The sequence below is a fragment of the Mustela nivalis genome (assembly GCF_964662115.1).
Source record: "Mustela nivalis genome assembly, chromosome: 6".
Lineage (NCBI taxonomy): Eukaryota > Metazoa > Chordata > Mammalia > Carnivora > Mustelidae > Mustela > Mustela nivalis.
The window spans coordinates 101,422,737-101,440,358 of NC_139025.1; the positions used below are offsets into that span (position 1 = coordinate 101,422,737).

Below are 17,622 nucleotides of genomic sequence, written 5' to 3' on the forward strand. Positions count from 1 at the left end.
AGATGATCTTGGGGCACCTGGGTGGCTTGGTTGGTTGATGATCTCAGGGTTGTGGGCTCCACACTCAGTGGGGAGTTTACTTCTCTCTTTCTTCCTCTTCCCCTACCCCTTCCCTCTCTTCCTCACAAATAAAAAATACATCTTTTAAAAAAAGATCTTTAAACAGGGCATTGCTATAGACCAGTGCTTCCTCATGTTTCCACCTCATGACAGACACACACACACACACACAAGAAGGCATTTGTATGATGCTGAGATGGACTGAGGCACACTGGGTTAACCTGTTGAGGCTGCTTGCAGCACAGAGTGACTGGTGAGACCCCCAGGCTCTGAAGCATACACATAATCTCATGTATGGCATTCCAATTGGGAAACTTAAAGACTACCTTGGTCCCTCTCTCTTTTTCCCCTAAGCTTATATATATATACATATATATGTATATATATATACATACATACATACATATATATGTGTGTGTGTGTATTTTTTTTTTAAATAATCACACACCCAAAGTGGGGCTCAAGAGTCACATGCTCTTCTGACTGAGCAGCTAGGTGCCTCTTCCTTGGTGTCTTTAATTCAGCTTAGATCTATTGCTAATCAAAAATCAAAGGTTTGGGCGTCTGGGTGGCTCAGTGGGTTAAAGCCTCTGCCTTCAGCTCAGGTCATGATCCCAGGGTCCTGGGATGGAGCCCCATATTGGACTCTCTGCTCCACGGAAGCCTGCTTCCTCCTCTCTCTCTCTGCCTGCCTCTCTGCCTGCTTGTGAACTCTGTCAAATAAATAAATAAAATCTTAAAAAAAAATGTTTCTGGAGTATCTGGCTGGCTCAGTCGGTAGAGCGTGTGACTATTGATCTCAGAATTGTGAGTTCAAGCCCCATGTTGGATGTAGAAATCCCTTAAAAATAAAATCTTTAAATTTAAAAAAATCAGCTTTCAACCTGGCCATGAACATGCTGCAGATACTGTGCTGGCAGTGCAGATATCCCAGTGTCTAGGGCTCCAGGGCACCAGTCCTGTCAGGGCCGTGAAGCCTTCAGACTTCCCTCCCGCCTAACCTCACCCACTCAGAGGTCATGAGGAAACAATGATTGATCCCTTGGTGCCTTGAGGGGGAACAGTGAAACAACTGCAGTATGAGAATCTCATGATTGTAATTTTATTTGGGGTTTGGAGTGGTTCCAGGAATTACCAAGATTTAATGTTTTATCAGCCTGGTTCAGTCCACAGTTCTGGTGCCCTGGCCATGCCGCCCTAGAGGGGGTTGAGCTCCCGCTGAAGTGGATTAGTTGGGGCTCAGCTCTGATTCAGCTGAGTTGTTGAGTTTGCTGTGTGCTTCTTACTGAAAGCTACTCTCTAGATTGGCTCCCAAACTTGAGTTACTGAAATAGACGTTTGGAGAAACAAACTTCTTGTATTCAGTTTCAGGACTCTTCCCCACCCCCCAAGCCCAGTCCCCTGCTATCTTGACTGGATGCAAAAGTGGCATAGGTTAACATGCTAGTCACAGGGAACAACTCTTTGCAGGAAGGTCCTCTGGCTAGGTAGGTTCTAGAAATCACACTGCTCTTCTGTAGAATGAACTCTCCATGTTAGCTGGTCTCTGGGCATATAGGTGGTCATAGTGGAGTTTGGTTGAGTGCCTTAGGATGTGATGCCTTGCCAGCTAATTGCTTTGCATTATCTCTCAACTGTCCATTCCTCCTCGTTCCTCTTGCTGCTCTTCTGCCTCAGTCTAGGACCTGTAAGGTCATGGTGGGTGACTAGCTGCTCTCTAACTAGCCTGGGTTTGGTGTGAAGAATTCGAAGTGACGGGCGTCTGAGTGGTGCAGTCAGTTAAGCATCTGATTCTTGGTTTTGGCTCTGGTGGTGGTCTCAGGGTAGTGAGATCCAGCCCACATCAGGCTCCGCACTCATCGCAGATTCTGCTTGAGATTCTTTCTCTCCCGTTCCTCTGCTCCTCTGTCCACCTCTAAAATAAATACATCTTTTAGAAAAGAAAAAAAAAAAAAAAAAGAATTCCAGTTGACTTTGGGGCATGCCTGGGTGGCTCAGTTGGTTAAGCGTCAAACTCTTGATCTCAGCTCAGGTCTTGATCTCAGGGTTGTGAGTTCAAGCCCTGCCCTGGGCTCCATGCTGGGCAAGGAGCATGCTTTTAAAAAAAAAAAAAAAAAAAAAAAAAAAATTCCTTGTGACTTCAAAGAAGCTGGCTCTCAACTTTCATTCAGCAAATATTCAGTAACAATCAGGCGCCATGCCTTTGGTAAGCCATGAGAAAACAGAAGAAGAGGACACAGCCCTTTCCCTTGATAGGTGCTCAGGACCAACTCACTTCCTGCCTCACACCCAGCAGGACACTGCCACTTCCTTAAATGAACATTATATTCTCATGTTCCTGCTCTAGTCCCTAATCAAATCGAAGGCCCTGGGTCACATAACCTTTCCTCGCTTTCCCTCACCTAGGCTCTTCAGTCACCACAAGCATCCTGAGGGATTCCTCTTTTAATTAATAGAACACATACTTTGAAGTCGGACCCAGGTTCCTCTAGGCATCCTACAGAGATTTGGGGAATTTTCTCCCCAAGATAAGTGGGATGGCAAGATGATAGCAGCATTGGCTCTGGAGCCTGGCTTCAACCTTTGCTTTTGCTACTTGCTAGCTTTATGGGCTTGGGCATGTTCACATAACATTCTGACCCTCCATATCGTAAGTATGAAACAGGAATAATACCAGAACCCTCCTCAGCAGATTGGCGGTAAGGATTAAATTTGCTCACTGTACTATAAAGCACTTCTTGCCTGTTGTGCAACATAAGTGCTCAGTAAAGGTTATCTCAGACTGAACACTTAATTTTACACCATACTGTTTGCTTCTCCAGTTAGAGTACACATTCTGAGAGTAGGCACTGTATTTAAACTTGGCAAGTTCTTCCCACCACACAATCCCGCAGGAATGGCTTCTTACATACTTGAGTAGCAATTTTCTCTCTCTCTTTTTTTTTTAAGATTTTATTTATTTGACACAGAGAGAGAGATCATAAGCAGGCAGAGAAGCAGGCGGGGGGGGGGGGAGCACACTCCCCGTCGAGCAAGGAGCCCAACACGGGGCTCGATCCCAGGACCCCAAGATCATGACCCGAGCTAAAGGCAGAGGCTCAACCCACTGAGCCACCCAGGCACCCAAGATTTATTTATTTATCTGAGAGTGTGAGCAGGGGGAGGAACAGAGGGAGAGAGAGAACCCCAAGCTGACCCCTGCTGAGTGCAGAGATCCAGGGTGAGCTCGGGCTTGATCTCACAATGCTGAGACCTGAGCCCAAACCAAGAGTCAGATGCTTAACCAACTAAGCCACCCAGATGCCCCTCAAACAATTTTCAAATTTCAAATATCTTGACCTTGCTATTTAGGTTCCCAGGCACCCATCTACCCATTCACTAATAGGACTGCCTAAAACAAAACAAAACAAACCCACAAAAACCCAAATTCTCCCTAAGTTAAGCTTTTAGGACTGTTTCTTTGAAATGTCACTGGAATTTTTATTTTTTGTTCCCTACTGAGCTGTTAGGCCTGGAGAAGTGTTGCTTCTTAGCCCTGGTGGCTATCACAATTGCCTGGAGAGCTTTTAAAAATGCTGATATCTGGGTCCCTCCTAAGATCAATTAAATCACCATGGGGAGGCAGGGAGGAGGTCTGCTATCTTCTCTCTTTTTTTTTAGGCGCTCCCAAGGTGATCCTACTATGCAACCAAAGTAAAAGTAGAGCAATGGAAGATGGTGTTCACGGAATGTTCACACCAGGACAGATTCTTAGAAAACCTCTCACCTACTGCTTGACTTCACAGATGAGAAGCTGAGGCCCAGAGCCAGGGAGTGACTATACTGTAGCCATCCCAGCTGCTTCAAGTCCACGCTGGAGCTCAGATCTGCCAGCCCTGTCTTCACCTCCCAGAGCAGTGTTCTCCCAAACCAGGGCTCAGCGGAGGAATTTGCCAGAGTGAGGAGGCTGAGACTGCCAGAAAGTCTCCAGCAGAAGTGGAGGGAGTAGAGGAAACCTCAGGGCTCCAGGCCCTCCAACCACTGTTTCATTAACAGCAGCTTAGTTTCTGACATATACGAGACTGGGGAAACAAACATGTTCTGCAGTTTAAAAGAAGAGATCAAAAACCAGTAACCCCCCCCCCCCACCACCACCATCATTTTACTGAGTCCCAGAGAAGACTGCAAAGCCATTCAGCTGTGAAGTGGCAGAGCTGGTACCCAAAGTCAGGCTGACTAAACTCCCTGAGGTCCCAGCAGGGGAGGTTACTCTCCCAAAAGGCGCAAGACTAGTTGGGAGCTGGACAGAGATGGTGGAATGCAGTCTCTAGGGCTCCTCCTTAATTTCTCAACATGTAAGATGCTACCCTTTTAAGATCCTGATATCAGAAATATAAAAATGTGAATAGGAATGTATTTTAGAACCAAGGAAATATGGTATTTGCCTGAAATCTGAGTTCCTTCAGGGACTGAGATCATGCTGAGAAAGCATGTCCTGGGTGGATCTTGGATAGAAATCTCCTTGAACTTGCCCAGAGAAAGAAGGGGGAGCATGGGAAAGACTAGAGAATTTGGAACCTGATAGACTTGGGCTCAAGTCCAACAGTCGTGATCTTGAGTAAGCCCTTTGCTTCTCTACTCTTGGACAAAGTGGGGTTCTAATACCTCCTTCACGGAGTTGAGGTGAGACCAAAGTGCCTAGCACAGGCCTGGCATGGAATGGGGGCGCAGAAGTGGTTGATGAAGCTGATAGTGGCATTCCTGCCACTGGTTTGACACCCTCCCCCCCCCGCCTTCCCACTCCAAAGAGTGCAAGGCTGCCAGTGGAAGCAGTCCGCTCTCCAGGACCTGAGTTGTCAGGCCTGATCCCTGGGGAGAAGGGAGATGCTGGGTGGGGAGAGGAACATGGCTCAGTCCCAAGGATCTTGGGAGAACAGCAAGTTCTAGGATGTGAGCAAGGAGGGTGGGTACAGAAGCCTGCAATGGGGGTGACTGGAGTTGGCCTTGGCCTCAGATACTTCCCACCTGCCTGAGCCAACAGCTGATCTTCCAGGTTGTACATTATTAGGATGAAGGCATCATTGTTGGTAAGGCCCAGGTAGGAATACCATGTTTTACCTGTGACCAGGCAACACATTGCCCTCAGTACCAACTGCTACCATTTGTTAACGGTGAGCACCCACCACTTAGAGTATTTCCTCATGACAGTGTCTTGTTCGATTTGATTTCCATGATAAGCTAGGAGACATCAGTTAGGTATTAGTATTATTCCACCCCCCCCCCCAACCATGGCTTTCCCACCCCACTCCCCAGAGAAAGAAATTAGAGCTCAGAGAGGTTGTACATCTTCCCCAAAGTCAAGTGAAGAAGAGGAATGCTAAGTCAGCTTCCCTCATCCATTAGCAAGCAATGTGAATTGAACAGTTGCCATGGCCTGGCTCATGGTGAGGGATCCAGGGATCTGAAGATGTTCAGAGGAGCCAGACACATTCTCTACTTTGCAAAGATTCTCAATTCAGATGTGGAGATGGCCATGTAAATGAAAGATGACGAGTGCTTTGTGAGCTCCCAGGAGGCAGAGCAGGAGAGCAGTCAGGAGTGTGGGCTTTGACCTGTCCTGACTCCCACTGAATCAATTCCTGCTATGTGACCTTGAGCAAGTTACTTAACCTCTCTGTGCTTCAGCTTCCTCTTTTATAACCTAGAACAAACCATGATCCTACCAGATGGAGTTGCTACAGGCTCTGATAGGAGAAAATGCATGCCAAGCTCCTAGTATCTGTCACATAGCACTCAACAAAGAGGAGCTGTTATTTTTTTTCTAGGCAATGGGAAAAAAAGATGGTCAGGGAAGGCTGCACAAAGGAGGTAGCATTTGGATTAAGTTTTGAAGAATGAGTTTCCCTAGGTGGGAGGAAGTCTTTCCAGGCAAAGAGAACACCTTACACATAGGCATGAAGGGATAAAGCTGCAGGTGGGGGAGGTAGCTGGCTGACTGGGAAATGGGGATCTGAGTGTGTGTGTGGCGGGGGGAATGAAAGGAACAGGCAGATGGTTGGGGCTGGAGTGTGATGGGCCTTGAATAATGAATGCTAAGGGGGCTGTGCCTCTGCCCCTCACTCTTCTGCTTGCTTCACCTCCACAGGCTTCGTTTGCCTGAGAGACTACAGGAGAGAGCGGGTCATGGGGTAGACATGCTCTGATGGGAAACAGTGTGGAGGAAAAAGGTTGTTGGGCAGGACAGGCCTGGGCAGGGAGGATACTGGCTCCCAGAGGCTGTGGGTGGACACAGTCACCAGCAGGAGGGGGTGCAGCTTCCGAAGAGGACTAGATGGGGCACAGGGCTGGCTCAGTTGGTAGAGCATCCAACTTTATTTTTTTAAGATTTTTATTTATTTATTTGACAGAGAGAGATCACAGGTAGGCAGAGAGGCAGGCAGAGAGAGAGAGGGAAGCAGGCTCCCTACTGAACATAGATCCCGATGTGGGGCTCCATCCCAGGACCCTGGGATCATGACCTGAGCAGAAGGTAGAGGCTTAACCCACTGAGCCACCCAGGCGCCCCAGCATCCGACTCTTGATCTTGGTGTTGTGCGTCTGAGCCCCACGTTGGGTGTAGAGCCTACTTAAAAGAAAAGGGCATGGGGTGGCCATCCCGCCAAGGTCGGTGTGTTCAGCATCTGCAGAGGACCCAGAGCCCTGGGAGAGAGCGGGTCTCAGCCCCATTTTGCCAGATGTGCAAGGTTTTTGCAAAGGGGTACCAGAAAGCCACCATCTGAATCCAAAGCTTGCTGGGGCAGGCTGGCCTTGAGCAGAGGTGGGTGTGTGGGAGCATACAGGACAGGAGCTAGCTGTTGGGTGCAGCAAGGCGGTGATGGGAGTGGGGCCGTGGATCAGTGCTTGCCTGCAGCGCTGAGAAGGAGGGATGATTCAGGGCAGGAGGGCATCTGACTGAACCCTACAGAGAATTGTGTCACCTTTTTCTCTTTTTTTAGGGTTACTTTTACCCCAATTTCACAGACACATAGCTTTATAGAGTCAAGTTCTAAAACAATCCTCTAAATAAAATGTGTGTAATGTTACTGACTTTTTCCAGTTTTCATGCATTATTTAGTGGCACTTCCACTCTGCAAGCTCAGAATTTAACTAGTTTCCTTCCCATTTTCACCAAACATGCACATTTCCCATCCCCCTCTTCTTTTCAATATAGTTCCACGGTAATTTTACTTAGACTAGTATTCAGTGCTTACACATCATTAAAACTATGCAAATGCATTTAGACATAGTCGTTTTCATTCATGCAGAGCTTAGTTTTATCTAGTTAATAATTATCTCTTTTAAAATATATATATTTGTTACTCAATCCCAAACTTGTCACCCTTTCCATTGATTTTTCTGTTTTGTTTAATTGCCAGTATGTCCATTGTTTTCTGCAACACATTTTCGTTGCCCACATACAGCATTTCAGATATTTAATGAGTTAAAGAGGTTTTGATTGGCTAGTCTAAGAACAGAGCCATCATCTGTCATGTCAGTTCTTTAGGGAAATATGTTCCGATTTCCAGGCAATTGTTTTATAAACATACCGTAGGCATGATCACCTGTATAATGCCAGTTTCTGCCCTCAGGGAGATTCCAGTGTCATCTGAGACACAAAACTGAGACAAACTAATTATGTAAATGAAGAAATCCCCATACAAGGCAGAAATAATCCAGGATCTATTGAAAGATACGAGACTGTGGGTGAGAACCTGGTGGTCACTTTGAACTCACTTTGAGTTGAGTGTTAAGGGCCTGTATACAATTTTTCCATTATGGTAAAATATACCTAACATAAAATTTACCAGCGAGCCAGTTTTCAGGGTACAGTGGCACTCGGTACATTCACACTGTTATGCAACCGTCACCACTATTTATCTCCAGCATGTTTTCAACATCTCAAACTGGAGATTATTCTTTTTGCCACTAAGTTACATTGAATATTTCTGATTCCAGAAATAACACATTTCCCATGTCGACATATTGTTAAAAACACAGAAAAGCAGGGACGCCTGGGTAGCTCAGTTGGTTAAGCAGCTGCCTTCGGCTCAGGTCATGATGCCAGCGTCCTGGGATCAAGTCCCACATCGGGCTCCTTGCTCAGCAGGGAGCCTGCTTCTCCCTCTGCCTCTGCCTGTGCTCGCTCTCTCCCCCTCTCTCTCTCTGATAAATAAATAAAATCTTTAAAAAAAAAACACACAGAAAAGCACAAAGAAGAAAGGAAAAACATCCCATAAGTCCATAAATTGGTTAGCGATCTAGTGGTGAGGGGTGGAAAGGAATGTCAGGTGGAGAGGAGATGCCTCCCATGGGCTCAGAGGGCTTGAGCAGAGGCACAACTCAGGAGATACTTTTGAATGCGAAGGGAAGATACTGTAAACATAACTACCTTGTGTATCTTCCTTAAAAGGGGATGAATCAGGGAGGGAGGCAGTTGTGGTTCTAACAGTGAATCCAGCCCAGGACAGACCCCAGCAGCTGTCTGATTATCTAGAATTATGTAACAAAGCACCCCAAACTCAGTGGCATAAAGCAGTAGCAGCCATCTTTTATTTTTACTGGGTGTCCCAGTACTGGGGATTAACTGGTCTCGGGGTCTCCTATATGGTTGTAGTCAGGGCCTGGGGTTGGACGGGGAGAAAGTCTCCTCCCACATTTGGCTCCTGGGCTGGAACAGCTGGGGCTCCTGTCGCATCTCTATTTTGTCCATGTGATCTCCCCTCATGGTCTCCGCAGCATGGCAGCTTCAAGGTGGCCAGACTTCTCACAGGTCCATGTCCCCCAGAGAAAGCCAGGTGGGAGCCGCATCTTCTTTTGTGACCTGTCTCAGAAGCCAAGCAGCCAAGCAATGTCACCACCACTACATCCTCTCCCTTAGACCTGAGTTCTTAAGTCCAGCCTGTATCCAAAGGGAGGGCAAGTAGATTCTATTTCTTGATGGGAGAAGGGCTAGAGATCTCATACCCATGTTTTAAAATCACTACAGTGGTGGATTTTGTTATCTACTCTAGAATGGTCTGAATGCCACAGACCCCCACTGTAGGTCCTGCAGAGCATGTGGTCCTTCAGGTCTGGATTTCGAGTCCCAAAGCCTACTGGGATCTCAGAGCTGCTCAGGCAAGTGTTTCCCAACATTGTTGGAAACTCCACAGTAATATGCTCTCTTGAGGACTCCCTTAGTGATTCAAAGCTTTCATCAGTTTGGCATGGCATATGATAAATGAGCAACTTCTTTTCACATTCACTTTTATTTATTTATTTTTAAAAGATTTTTATTTATTTATTTGAGAGAGAGACAGTGAGAAAGAGCATGAGAGGGGAGAAGGTCAGAGGGAGAAGCAGACTCCCTGTGGAGCTGGGAGCCGGATGCGGGACTCGATCCTGGGACTCCAGGACCGTGACCTGAACCGAAGGCAGTTGCTCAACCAACTGAGCCACCCAGGCGCCCTCACATTCACTTTTAAAAACATTAATTGGGGGGGCGCCTGGGTGGCTCAGTGGGTTAAGCCGCTGCCTTCAGCTCAGGTCATGATCTCAAGGTCCTGGGATCGAGTCCCGCATCGGGCTCTCTGCTCAGCAGGGAGCCTGCTTCCTCCTCTCTCTGCCTGCCTCTCTGCCTACTTGTAATCTCTCTCTGTCAAATAAATAAATAAAATCTTAAAAAAAGAAAAAAAAAACATTAATTGGGATCTTAGTTGTTGTTGTTTGTTTTTTTTGTGTGGGGGTTTTTTTGTTTTTTGTTTTTTGTTTTTAAGGTCGTAATTATTTATTTGACAGAGACGCAGGGAGAGAGGGAACATAAGCAAGTGGAGTGGGAGAGGCAGGCTTCCCGCGGAGCAGGGAGCCCCAGGCAGGGCTCCATCCCAGGACCCCGGGATCATGACCTGAGCCAAAGGCAGACGCTTAAGGACTGAGCCACCCAGTGGCCTCCATTAATTGGGATCTTACTATATGCTGTGCACTGTGTTAGATGCCAGGAAAACAAGAGTGAGCAGGACACATGTGGTCCCTGCCACAAGGAGCTTACTGTCTAGAAGTAGAGCTAGACAATTCCATAAAGAACAGTTACAGTCAAGTGTGCTAGGTGGTCTGGTAGAGGCTTCAGCTCATAAAATAGTTTCTCCAGTTCTGATCTCTCTGCTCAGGTGAAAATGACATTTCTAGAGATTTTACAAGTTTGCCTGGATGCCATGCAGGTCCCTCCCCCTCAGCATGTTAAATTGAGTGCCCCGCTCCAATCCTCCCCTCTTCCCCGAGTCCTTTTTCTTTGATAGCATCCCATCCACCTGGTCAAACCAAGGAAAACTGCGGTCCTCGATGGAGACTTTTCCGGGTCTCTCGACTTCTTCATTGACGGGCCCCCAACATGTTATTTCTTTTTTAGAATGGTCTCAAAGTAGTTATTTTAGGGGCACCTGGGTGGCTCAGTGGGTTAAAGCCTCTGCCTTCAGATCAGGTCATGATCCCAGGGTCCTGGGATTGAGCCCCGCATCGGGCTCCCTGCTCAGCAGGGAGCCTGCTTCCCCCCACCCCTCTGCCTGCCTCTCTGCCTACTTGTGATCTCTGTCTGTCAAATAAATAAATAAAATCTTAAAAAAAAAAAGGAGTTATTTTAAGAAAAAAATTATAACAGTATAGTGTTAATTGAAGGCAATTTTAACACATTTAATTAAATTGGTGATTTTAAAAGGATTTTGTTTTTATGTATGTTTTTAAAGATTTATTTTTTTAAAAAAGATTTTATTTGAGAGAGAGACAGAGACAGGGATAGCAAGAGAGAGCAAGAGCAGGGAGGAGAGAAGGAAGCAGGCTTCTGACCCAGCAGGGAGCCTGGCGCCATCCCTGGAGCCTGGGATCGTGATCTGAGCTGAAGGCAGATGTTTAATCAATGAGCCACCCAGGCGCCCCAAAGATATATTTATTTTATTTTTAAAATTTATTTATTTATTTGACAGAGAACACAAGTAGGCACAGAGAGAGGAGGAAGCAGGCTCTCCGTGGAGCAGAAAGCCCGATGCGGGGCCTGATCCCAGAACCCTGGGATCATGACCCGAGACAAAGGCAGAGGCTTTAACCCGCTGAGCCACCCAGGCGCCCCTCAAACTCACAATCTTGAGTTCAAGAATCACATGCTCTACCGACTATGCCAGCTGGTTGCCCCTAAATTGATGATTTTTATTTATTTTTTTTTAAAGATTTTATTTATTTATTTGACAGACAGAGATCACAAGTAGGCAGAGAGGCAGGCAGAGAGAGAGAGGAGGAAGCAGGCTCACTGCTGAGCAGAGAGCCTGATGCGGGGCTCGATCCCAGGACCCTGGGATCATGACCTGAGCTGAAGGCAGAGACTTAACCCACTGAGCTACTCGGGCACCCCAATCGATGATTTTTAAAACCCTCTTCCCCATTTAAGAAGTGGTACATGCTGATTTTAAATTAAAAAGAAAAAAAAAAAAAGCATGACTTGTCAATGAACAAGATTGTATCTCAAATTTGGGGATCGAATGTACACTAAAATCTAACCATATGGTATAGGATCAAAAGAAGACAAAACTTGCTTACATGATATGATTGCATATTGTGCTAACATTCAAAAAAACTTTAACATTTTTGAGCTTTATTTATTTCTGAAATATAAGAGATTTTAGGATCTGTTGGGAAGTATTTCTCTATGAATAACATTGTAGATACAGTCAGTCTGCCTTTCTGATAAGCGAAAAGCCAAATGAGATTGAACTATCATTAGATTTTAGTTTTAAACATTGGCTTTGCATATTCGTGACCAATGACTTCTGATTAGAAAACGATATAATTCTTTTCTGATGAGGTTCAATCTGAGGCAAATTTGCAAAATTATCGTTCTCTCCTCAGCATCAGGTTTTTGTAGTATAGCTATCAGTGCTCCTCATACTTCCTGATGGTCCAATATGGCTGTAAATTAAATAATGCATAAATAAGATTAACAACAATTTAACCTGTTTAGTGGTAAAAACCATGACAGTGGTTAATGATGTTCACCTGAACATGCTCATTAGCCATCTGTGGTTATCTACTCATGAATACCCCATACCCCCTTGGAGGCATTCCACGGCACCATTTGAAAGGAGGGATATAATGGAGTATTTTATTGATGGAGTTTAAAAAAAAAGATATTAAGATGAATACCATATCCACTTTTAGTGGCGTGAACTCTTTGGAGGACCTTCTCTGTAACGTGCATCGGCCCTCTTACTTTTCTCAATAATGAAGCTGAGGCCCAGAGAGAGGAAGGAAGCTGGGCAAGGTCACAGAGCAAGGTCACAAGCAAGAGGAAAGACAAGCACCATGACTCTTATTCCTTACAGCGATTTGGCTGTGGCTTGAGCCTGTTACACAGGTGTGGTGTCCCCACCACAGTCTGTTCAAATATGAATCCAGAGAAATTAATTGTTTTTCTGTGTGTGGCTTACGGATTTAGTGACACTCTTTATATGGTGATATGTTGTTGGTTGACTCATTCATTCAGCGGACAGTTGAATTTATTAGTTGCTCCCCAGGCAACAGTACATGGCCTGCCTCATCTAAGCCTAGTGTTCTTGTTTGGCTTTATCTCCCACCCTGCCCTCCTGCCCAGTTCATACCTGCCACATTCCACTTACACTGATTCAAGTATTTGTCTCCTCTAGAAACTTTCCCTTCTTCCCCCAAGATCCAGCCTCAATGCCCCTCCTCCCTGGACCCCATCACAGCCTATATCACACATAATAGGAGTTGCCTGCCTCCTTGTCTGTCTCCCTCATGGTGCTCAGCCTAGCAAGAACCATCTTTTTCACCACTATGCTCCTGGTGCCCAGAGCAGCCTCTGCCCTGTAAGGGCTGGTCCATGGATATCTGTGCGGTTAACTATCCGATCTGCCATTTCCTGGACTCTCACACCACTGGCCTCTGCAGAGTGTGTTTCTTCCCTCACCATCAGCTCTACCCTCTTGAAATTGTCAAGACCCAAGTCAAACATCTACAACAATCAATAGTTCTGGGAAGACTTCTTCCTCACCTACCACCCCCTGCCCCTCCACACATACACCACACGGTTCCTCCTCTTGTTCCCATTCTCCTTGCCACCCATGTCACTTAGGACACTACTATCCCTGTGGGCAGGGACTTGTATCTTTTATGTTGGCCCGCTGGCATCTACAGAGCTCCAGGTCCTGGTCTCACTGCTTGCAGTCAGCAGGGAAGCCAGCAGACAAAACCCCCTGTCCTCAGGAAGCTCTCATTCTGTTGAGTGGACAGACTAAGAATAAAATAAGTTAAACGTAGAATATGTTAAAAAGAAGGGGGGTAAGGAGAAGGGGGATGTTGCGAGGATGGGAAGAGTGGGGAGACAGAGTTCCAGACTGAACTAGGTAGGCAAAGCTCTAGAGGATGGAGGGAGGCAGCTGGCCACCAGGGCTTCTCATCATAAAAAAAACTTTGGCTTTTGTGGAACCTGGTTGGCTCAAGTTGGCTGAGCATCTGACTCTTGATTTCAGTTTGAGTCATGATCTCAGGGTCCTGGGATCAAGCCCCTCGTGTCACTCAGCAGAGGGTCTGCTGGAGATTCTCTCCCTCCATCCCTCCCCCTTCTCATGCTCTCTCTCATACACATGCTCTCTCTCTAAAATAAATAAGTAAAGCTTTTTTTTTTTTTTTTTTAAGAAAGACATTGGCTTTTGCTCTGAGATGGAAGGTACTGGTGGGGTTTGTGCAGACACGTGACATAATCTTTTGCACATTTTAACAGGACAACTCGTGCTGTATTGTGAAAAGACTGAAGGGCACAAGGTCAGAGAAAAAGAGACTTTCGAGGGGACTCCTGCAATAACGCAGGTGAGAGGTGATGGTACTTGGATCAGACGGTAGCAGGAAGGATGGAGCTGCTGGGACCTGAGACAGGGAGACTCTGGGAGGTGCAAATTTAGCACGGAAGATCAGGGCTCTGTTTTGGACATGTTAAATCGAGATGCCTAGTAGACAGCCAATCGAAATACTGAGCAGGTGTTGAGATATAGAAGTCTGCGATTTCAGGGGTCCAGGCTGAAGGTATATGTTTGGGCATCTTTAGCATAAAGATGTCAATTTAAGCTCTTTTCCTCCCGGGCTGCCTGAAGCTCCACCACCATCATGAGCAACAATAATTAATCTGGACTAGGAAGTTCATGACCAACAGACTACTTTAGCAGAAACAAATGGTCATTGATGTTCTACACTCTGGAAAGGTAGAAATTCAGGGAAAACTAGCCAAACCATATAAGACCACACCAGACATCATCTCTGTATTTGGACTCAGAGCCCATTTTGGTGGGGGCAAGAGAACTAGCTTTGGTGTGATTTATGATTCCCTGATTATGCAAAGGAACACGAACCCAAACCATGGCTTGCAAGACATGGCCTGTATGCGAAGAGAAAGACCTCAAGAACATGCAAAAGGAATGCAAGAACAGTATGCAGAAAGTCGGGGGACTGGAAAAGCCAATGTTGGTGCTGGCAAAAAGTGAGCTGGAGATTGGACAACAGAAGGAGTAAAGATGCTGCAGTAACTATCTATAACGGTGATGGTGCCAATTTTTCATGAGAGAATAGGCTAAGAATTTTTTTTTTTAAGTTGTTGTCACTTCGAGCCTTGTTGACAAGCTGACAAGCTGAGATCACTAAGAGAAGCACGTAGGCATACTCACCTAAATCAATGGGCCCGACAATAAATGAATATATGCCAGATTCTGTTAGATCTGCAAAGTATGGGTCATTATTAAGGGTAACTAGCAATAAATGAGTAAGGCACCTACCAGGTACAGAGCCAAAATGGCTTTAAGTCATGGGAACACTGGAGACTTAAGGAATGACAAATCATGGCATTTTTGTCTTGGAAAGGACCTTAAACAGGTCATTTAATCTGAGCTGCTCTGCCTATCCTAGCCTGATGATTGATCCGGTTTTAGAACAAGAATAATGTGTGGGATATTGAGGCAACCAGTCTGGCCAGAGCAGGGAAGGCATCACATTGAAGAATGAGTGGGAAATTACCCTCTGAGTCCGAAAACCTGGGTTTCCGGATGTAGGGTTCTGATCCTAGATTTACTGCTCCCTAGCCTCATGTCCTTGGGCAAGTCACTTCACCTCCTCCATCCTCCGTTTCCCCGTGTGTAAATGGGAGCAATCAAACCTTCCTTGTCCCTCCCAGGGTTGTAGAGAGGTCTAAGTGTGGTAGTGCTTGGGGCAGAGCACCCTCGTGCCGGTTTGATTATTCCAAGAGGAAGAGGAGGAACCCAAAAGAAGTTTCCAGCCCGGAAAGGCAATGGAAATGAGGGAGAGGAGGATACTGTCCTGTCCTCAGTGCGTCTCCTGGAGCAGCCTGTGCAGTAACGAGGACTCAGGCCAGGATTTGGGCTATAACGGACTGGGCTCGAATGGCAAGATGGGCCCGCGGGGCAGAGACCTTGACTCTGCCTCCCCTGAGCCTGGAACCGAGATGGAGGAGACCCTGAAGCAGCGACGAGGAGATGAAAAGGACAGTCCGAGGCAGAAAGAGACCTAGAGACAGGGAGTCCAAGGGACAAACAGACCCATAAACCAGCGGCCCAGCTGAGGCCCAAGGCGACCCGGAGAGGGCGAGGCACCGGGGCGCAGACCCCGGCGGAGCAGAGCCCCGCGCCGCGCGGGGTCACGGTGCGCGGGGCCCGGGTCCCCGGCGGGCCCGGCGGCCGCACTCGCTGGGCGCCCCCGCCCCGGCTGCTCGCCCAAGATGGCGATGGAGGGGCGGGCGAGGCGGCGGCAGCCCCGGCCCCCGCGCCGGCCCCCGCTCAGACCCGGGCCCCCGAGGCCGCGCCCCCGCCCGCGGCGCCGCGCCTCTCCGGGCCACTGACGCCCGGCGCGCCCTCCCCCGGCGGCGGCGGCCGTGGCGCGGGGAGGCGGCGGCGGCGGCTACGGCGGCGGCCGGAGCCGGGCCCCATGGCGCGGGGGGACGCCGGCCGCGGCGGTGGGCTCGTGGCGCTGACCTTCTGCCTGCTGGCCGCGCGCGGTAAGGGCGGGCGCTGCGGCAGTGGCGCGAGCGGCTGCGGCTTGTCGGTGCGCCCGCGCCCGGAGGCTGAGCCGGGCTACGGGGCTGGCGTGCGTCCCGGGTCCCGAGCGAGTGCGGGGCCGCGGGGCTAGAGCGGCCCGTCCCCGTGATGCCTGCGCTTTGGGGTCTGCGAGCTGTGGCCGGGGGTGGGGGAGTGGGGGCTGCTGCGGCACGCACTTGGCCGCAGGGGGTGTGTGTCCTTGGTTTGCGGAGTCGTGAGTGTGAGTGTGTGTGCGCGCGCGCTCGGAGGGTGGGGACGGGGGGCTTCTGCGGGCGTACGTGTCCGCAGTGCGTGTCACGGTCGCGCCGTGGCATCGTGGGGCCGTGGCTTCGGGGTTGGTGGCTTGCACCGGGCGGGCTCTCTTGCCCGCGCGTGTCCCTGGGTTGAGTGCGTGAAAGGAGGGGTGTGTGGGGGGTGTGTGTGTCAGCACCTCCATTTGTGTCGAGATCGTGTGTAATTGTGTTTATGGGTCTGAGCTAATATTTGGCCTTGGCTTTTGGGGAGTGTCCTTGCCCGTGGTTGGGGGGGACTGGGCAGGCGATTCAGGATTGACTGGGGGTAGAGGTGATAAAACACTCAACTTTGCCCAGTGGGTGTGGTCCCTGGGGCTGGTTGGGGCAGGGGGTTGGGTGGTTAGTGTCGCTTCCCCAACCCGTGGCTCGGAGCGGGCTGGGGGAGGGGGGCAGGAAACCAGTTGCTTTCGTGGACTTGTCCAACACTTGCTCTCGGGATGGGACGCGTGTCACTCCTGACCCACCCACCAGGGACAGGTCAGGAAAGCGTTGCCCAGGTCAGCAAGGCCTCCTTCCAGCCCCCCACCCCAGTGCCGGGCTGGGGTGGAAGTAAGAGAGTTATCCACTCTGGAGAAAGGGCCCGGACTGGGGTGACGGAATCCCAGTGCTCCGTGCCTAGGGCTCCTCTTCCACTCCAGCTCTCTCGCTTTCCGTGCTGTGTACGTTTAGGGGACGGCCCCTGGGGAAGGTAGGTGGCAGGGCTGGGGAGGGGGATGGGCTGCCCGCTTTGTTCGCTTAGTTCTTGCCTTCCCTGCCGAGGGGGGAGCTGAGGATGTGTCCGGGGCGAGTCGGGGAGGGACTTGGAGGTGGGGGTGGGGAGGGGGATTTCACTCCAGCTGCTGCGGCTTTCCAGAGAGACTCAGCCAGGCCACGTGGGAGGGAGGCAGGGACGGCGTTGAGGGGAAGGAGCCTCCGTCTGGCCGGCCCAGGCCCATCTCCAGGAAACCCAAACAGCGGGTGGGAAAGTGCCGGGAAATGCTCGGACCCCTATTCTCCGGACAAAGACACGCCCCTCTCCAGCCCTGGCCCAAGTCTAGGGATTGTCAGGTGAAGGGGGCGGGGAAGTGAGGGAGAGGCCTCAGCCCTCCAGGAGCCCAGGGGATTAAGGAATAGTTGTGCCTACCCTCTTAACGCTCTTCCAGTAGCTCCAGGAACGGGCTCAGAGTCACCCAGCC

At 49.0% G+C, this 17,622-nt stretch overlaps 1 protein-coding gene across 4 annotated transcripts in view; it reads left to right on the forward strand.

Moving 5' to 3' along the window:
* The first annotated feature begins 15,955 nt into the window (after positions 1–15,955).
* Positions 15,956–17,622, forward strand: part of IGDCC4 (immunoglobulin superfamily DCC subclass member 4) — a 40,665-nt gene continuing 38,998 nt past the window's right edge. For 2 of the 4 annotated variants that reach the window (XM_082737072.1, XM_082737075.1), the window contains exon 1: positions 15,958–16,114. In XM_082737072.1, coding sequence (XP_082593198.1) covers positions 16,045–16,114 — 70 coding nt within the window. In that variant the 5' untranslated portion in view covers positions 15,958–16,044. Of the gene's footprint in view, positions 16,115–17,622 lie in introns of all 4 variants that reach the window. The other 2 variants (XM_082737074.1, XM_082737073.1) reach the window with 2 other exon arrangements.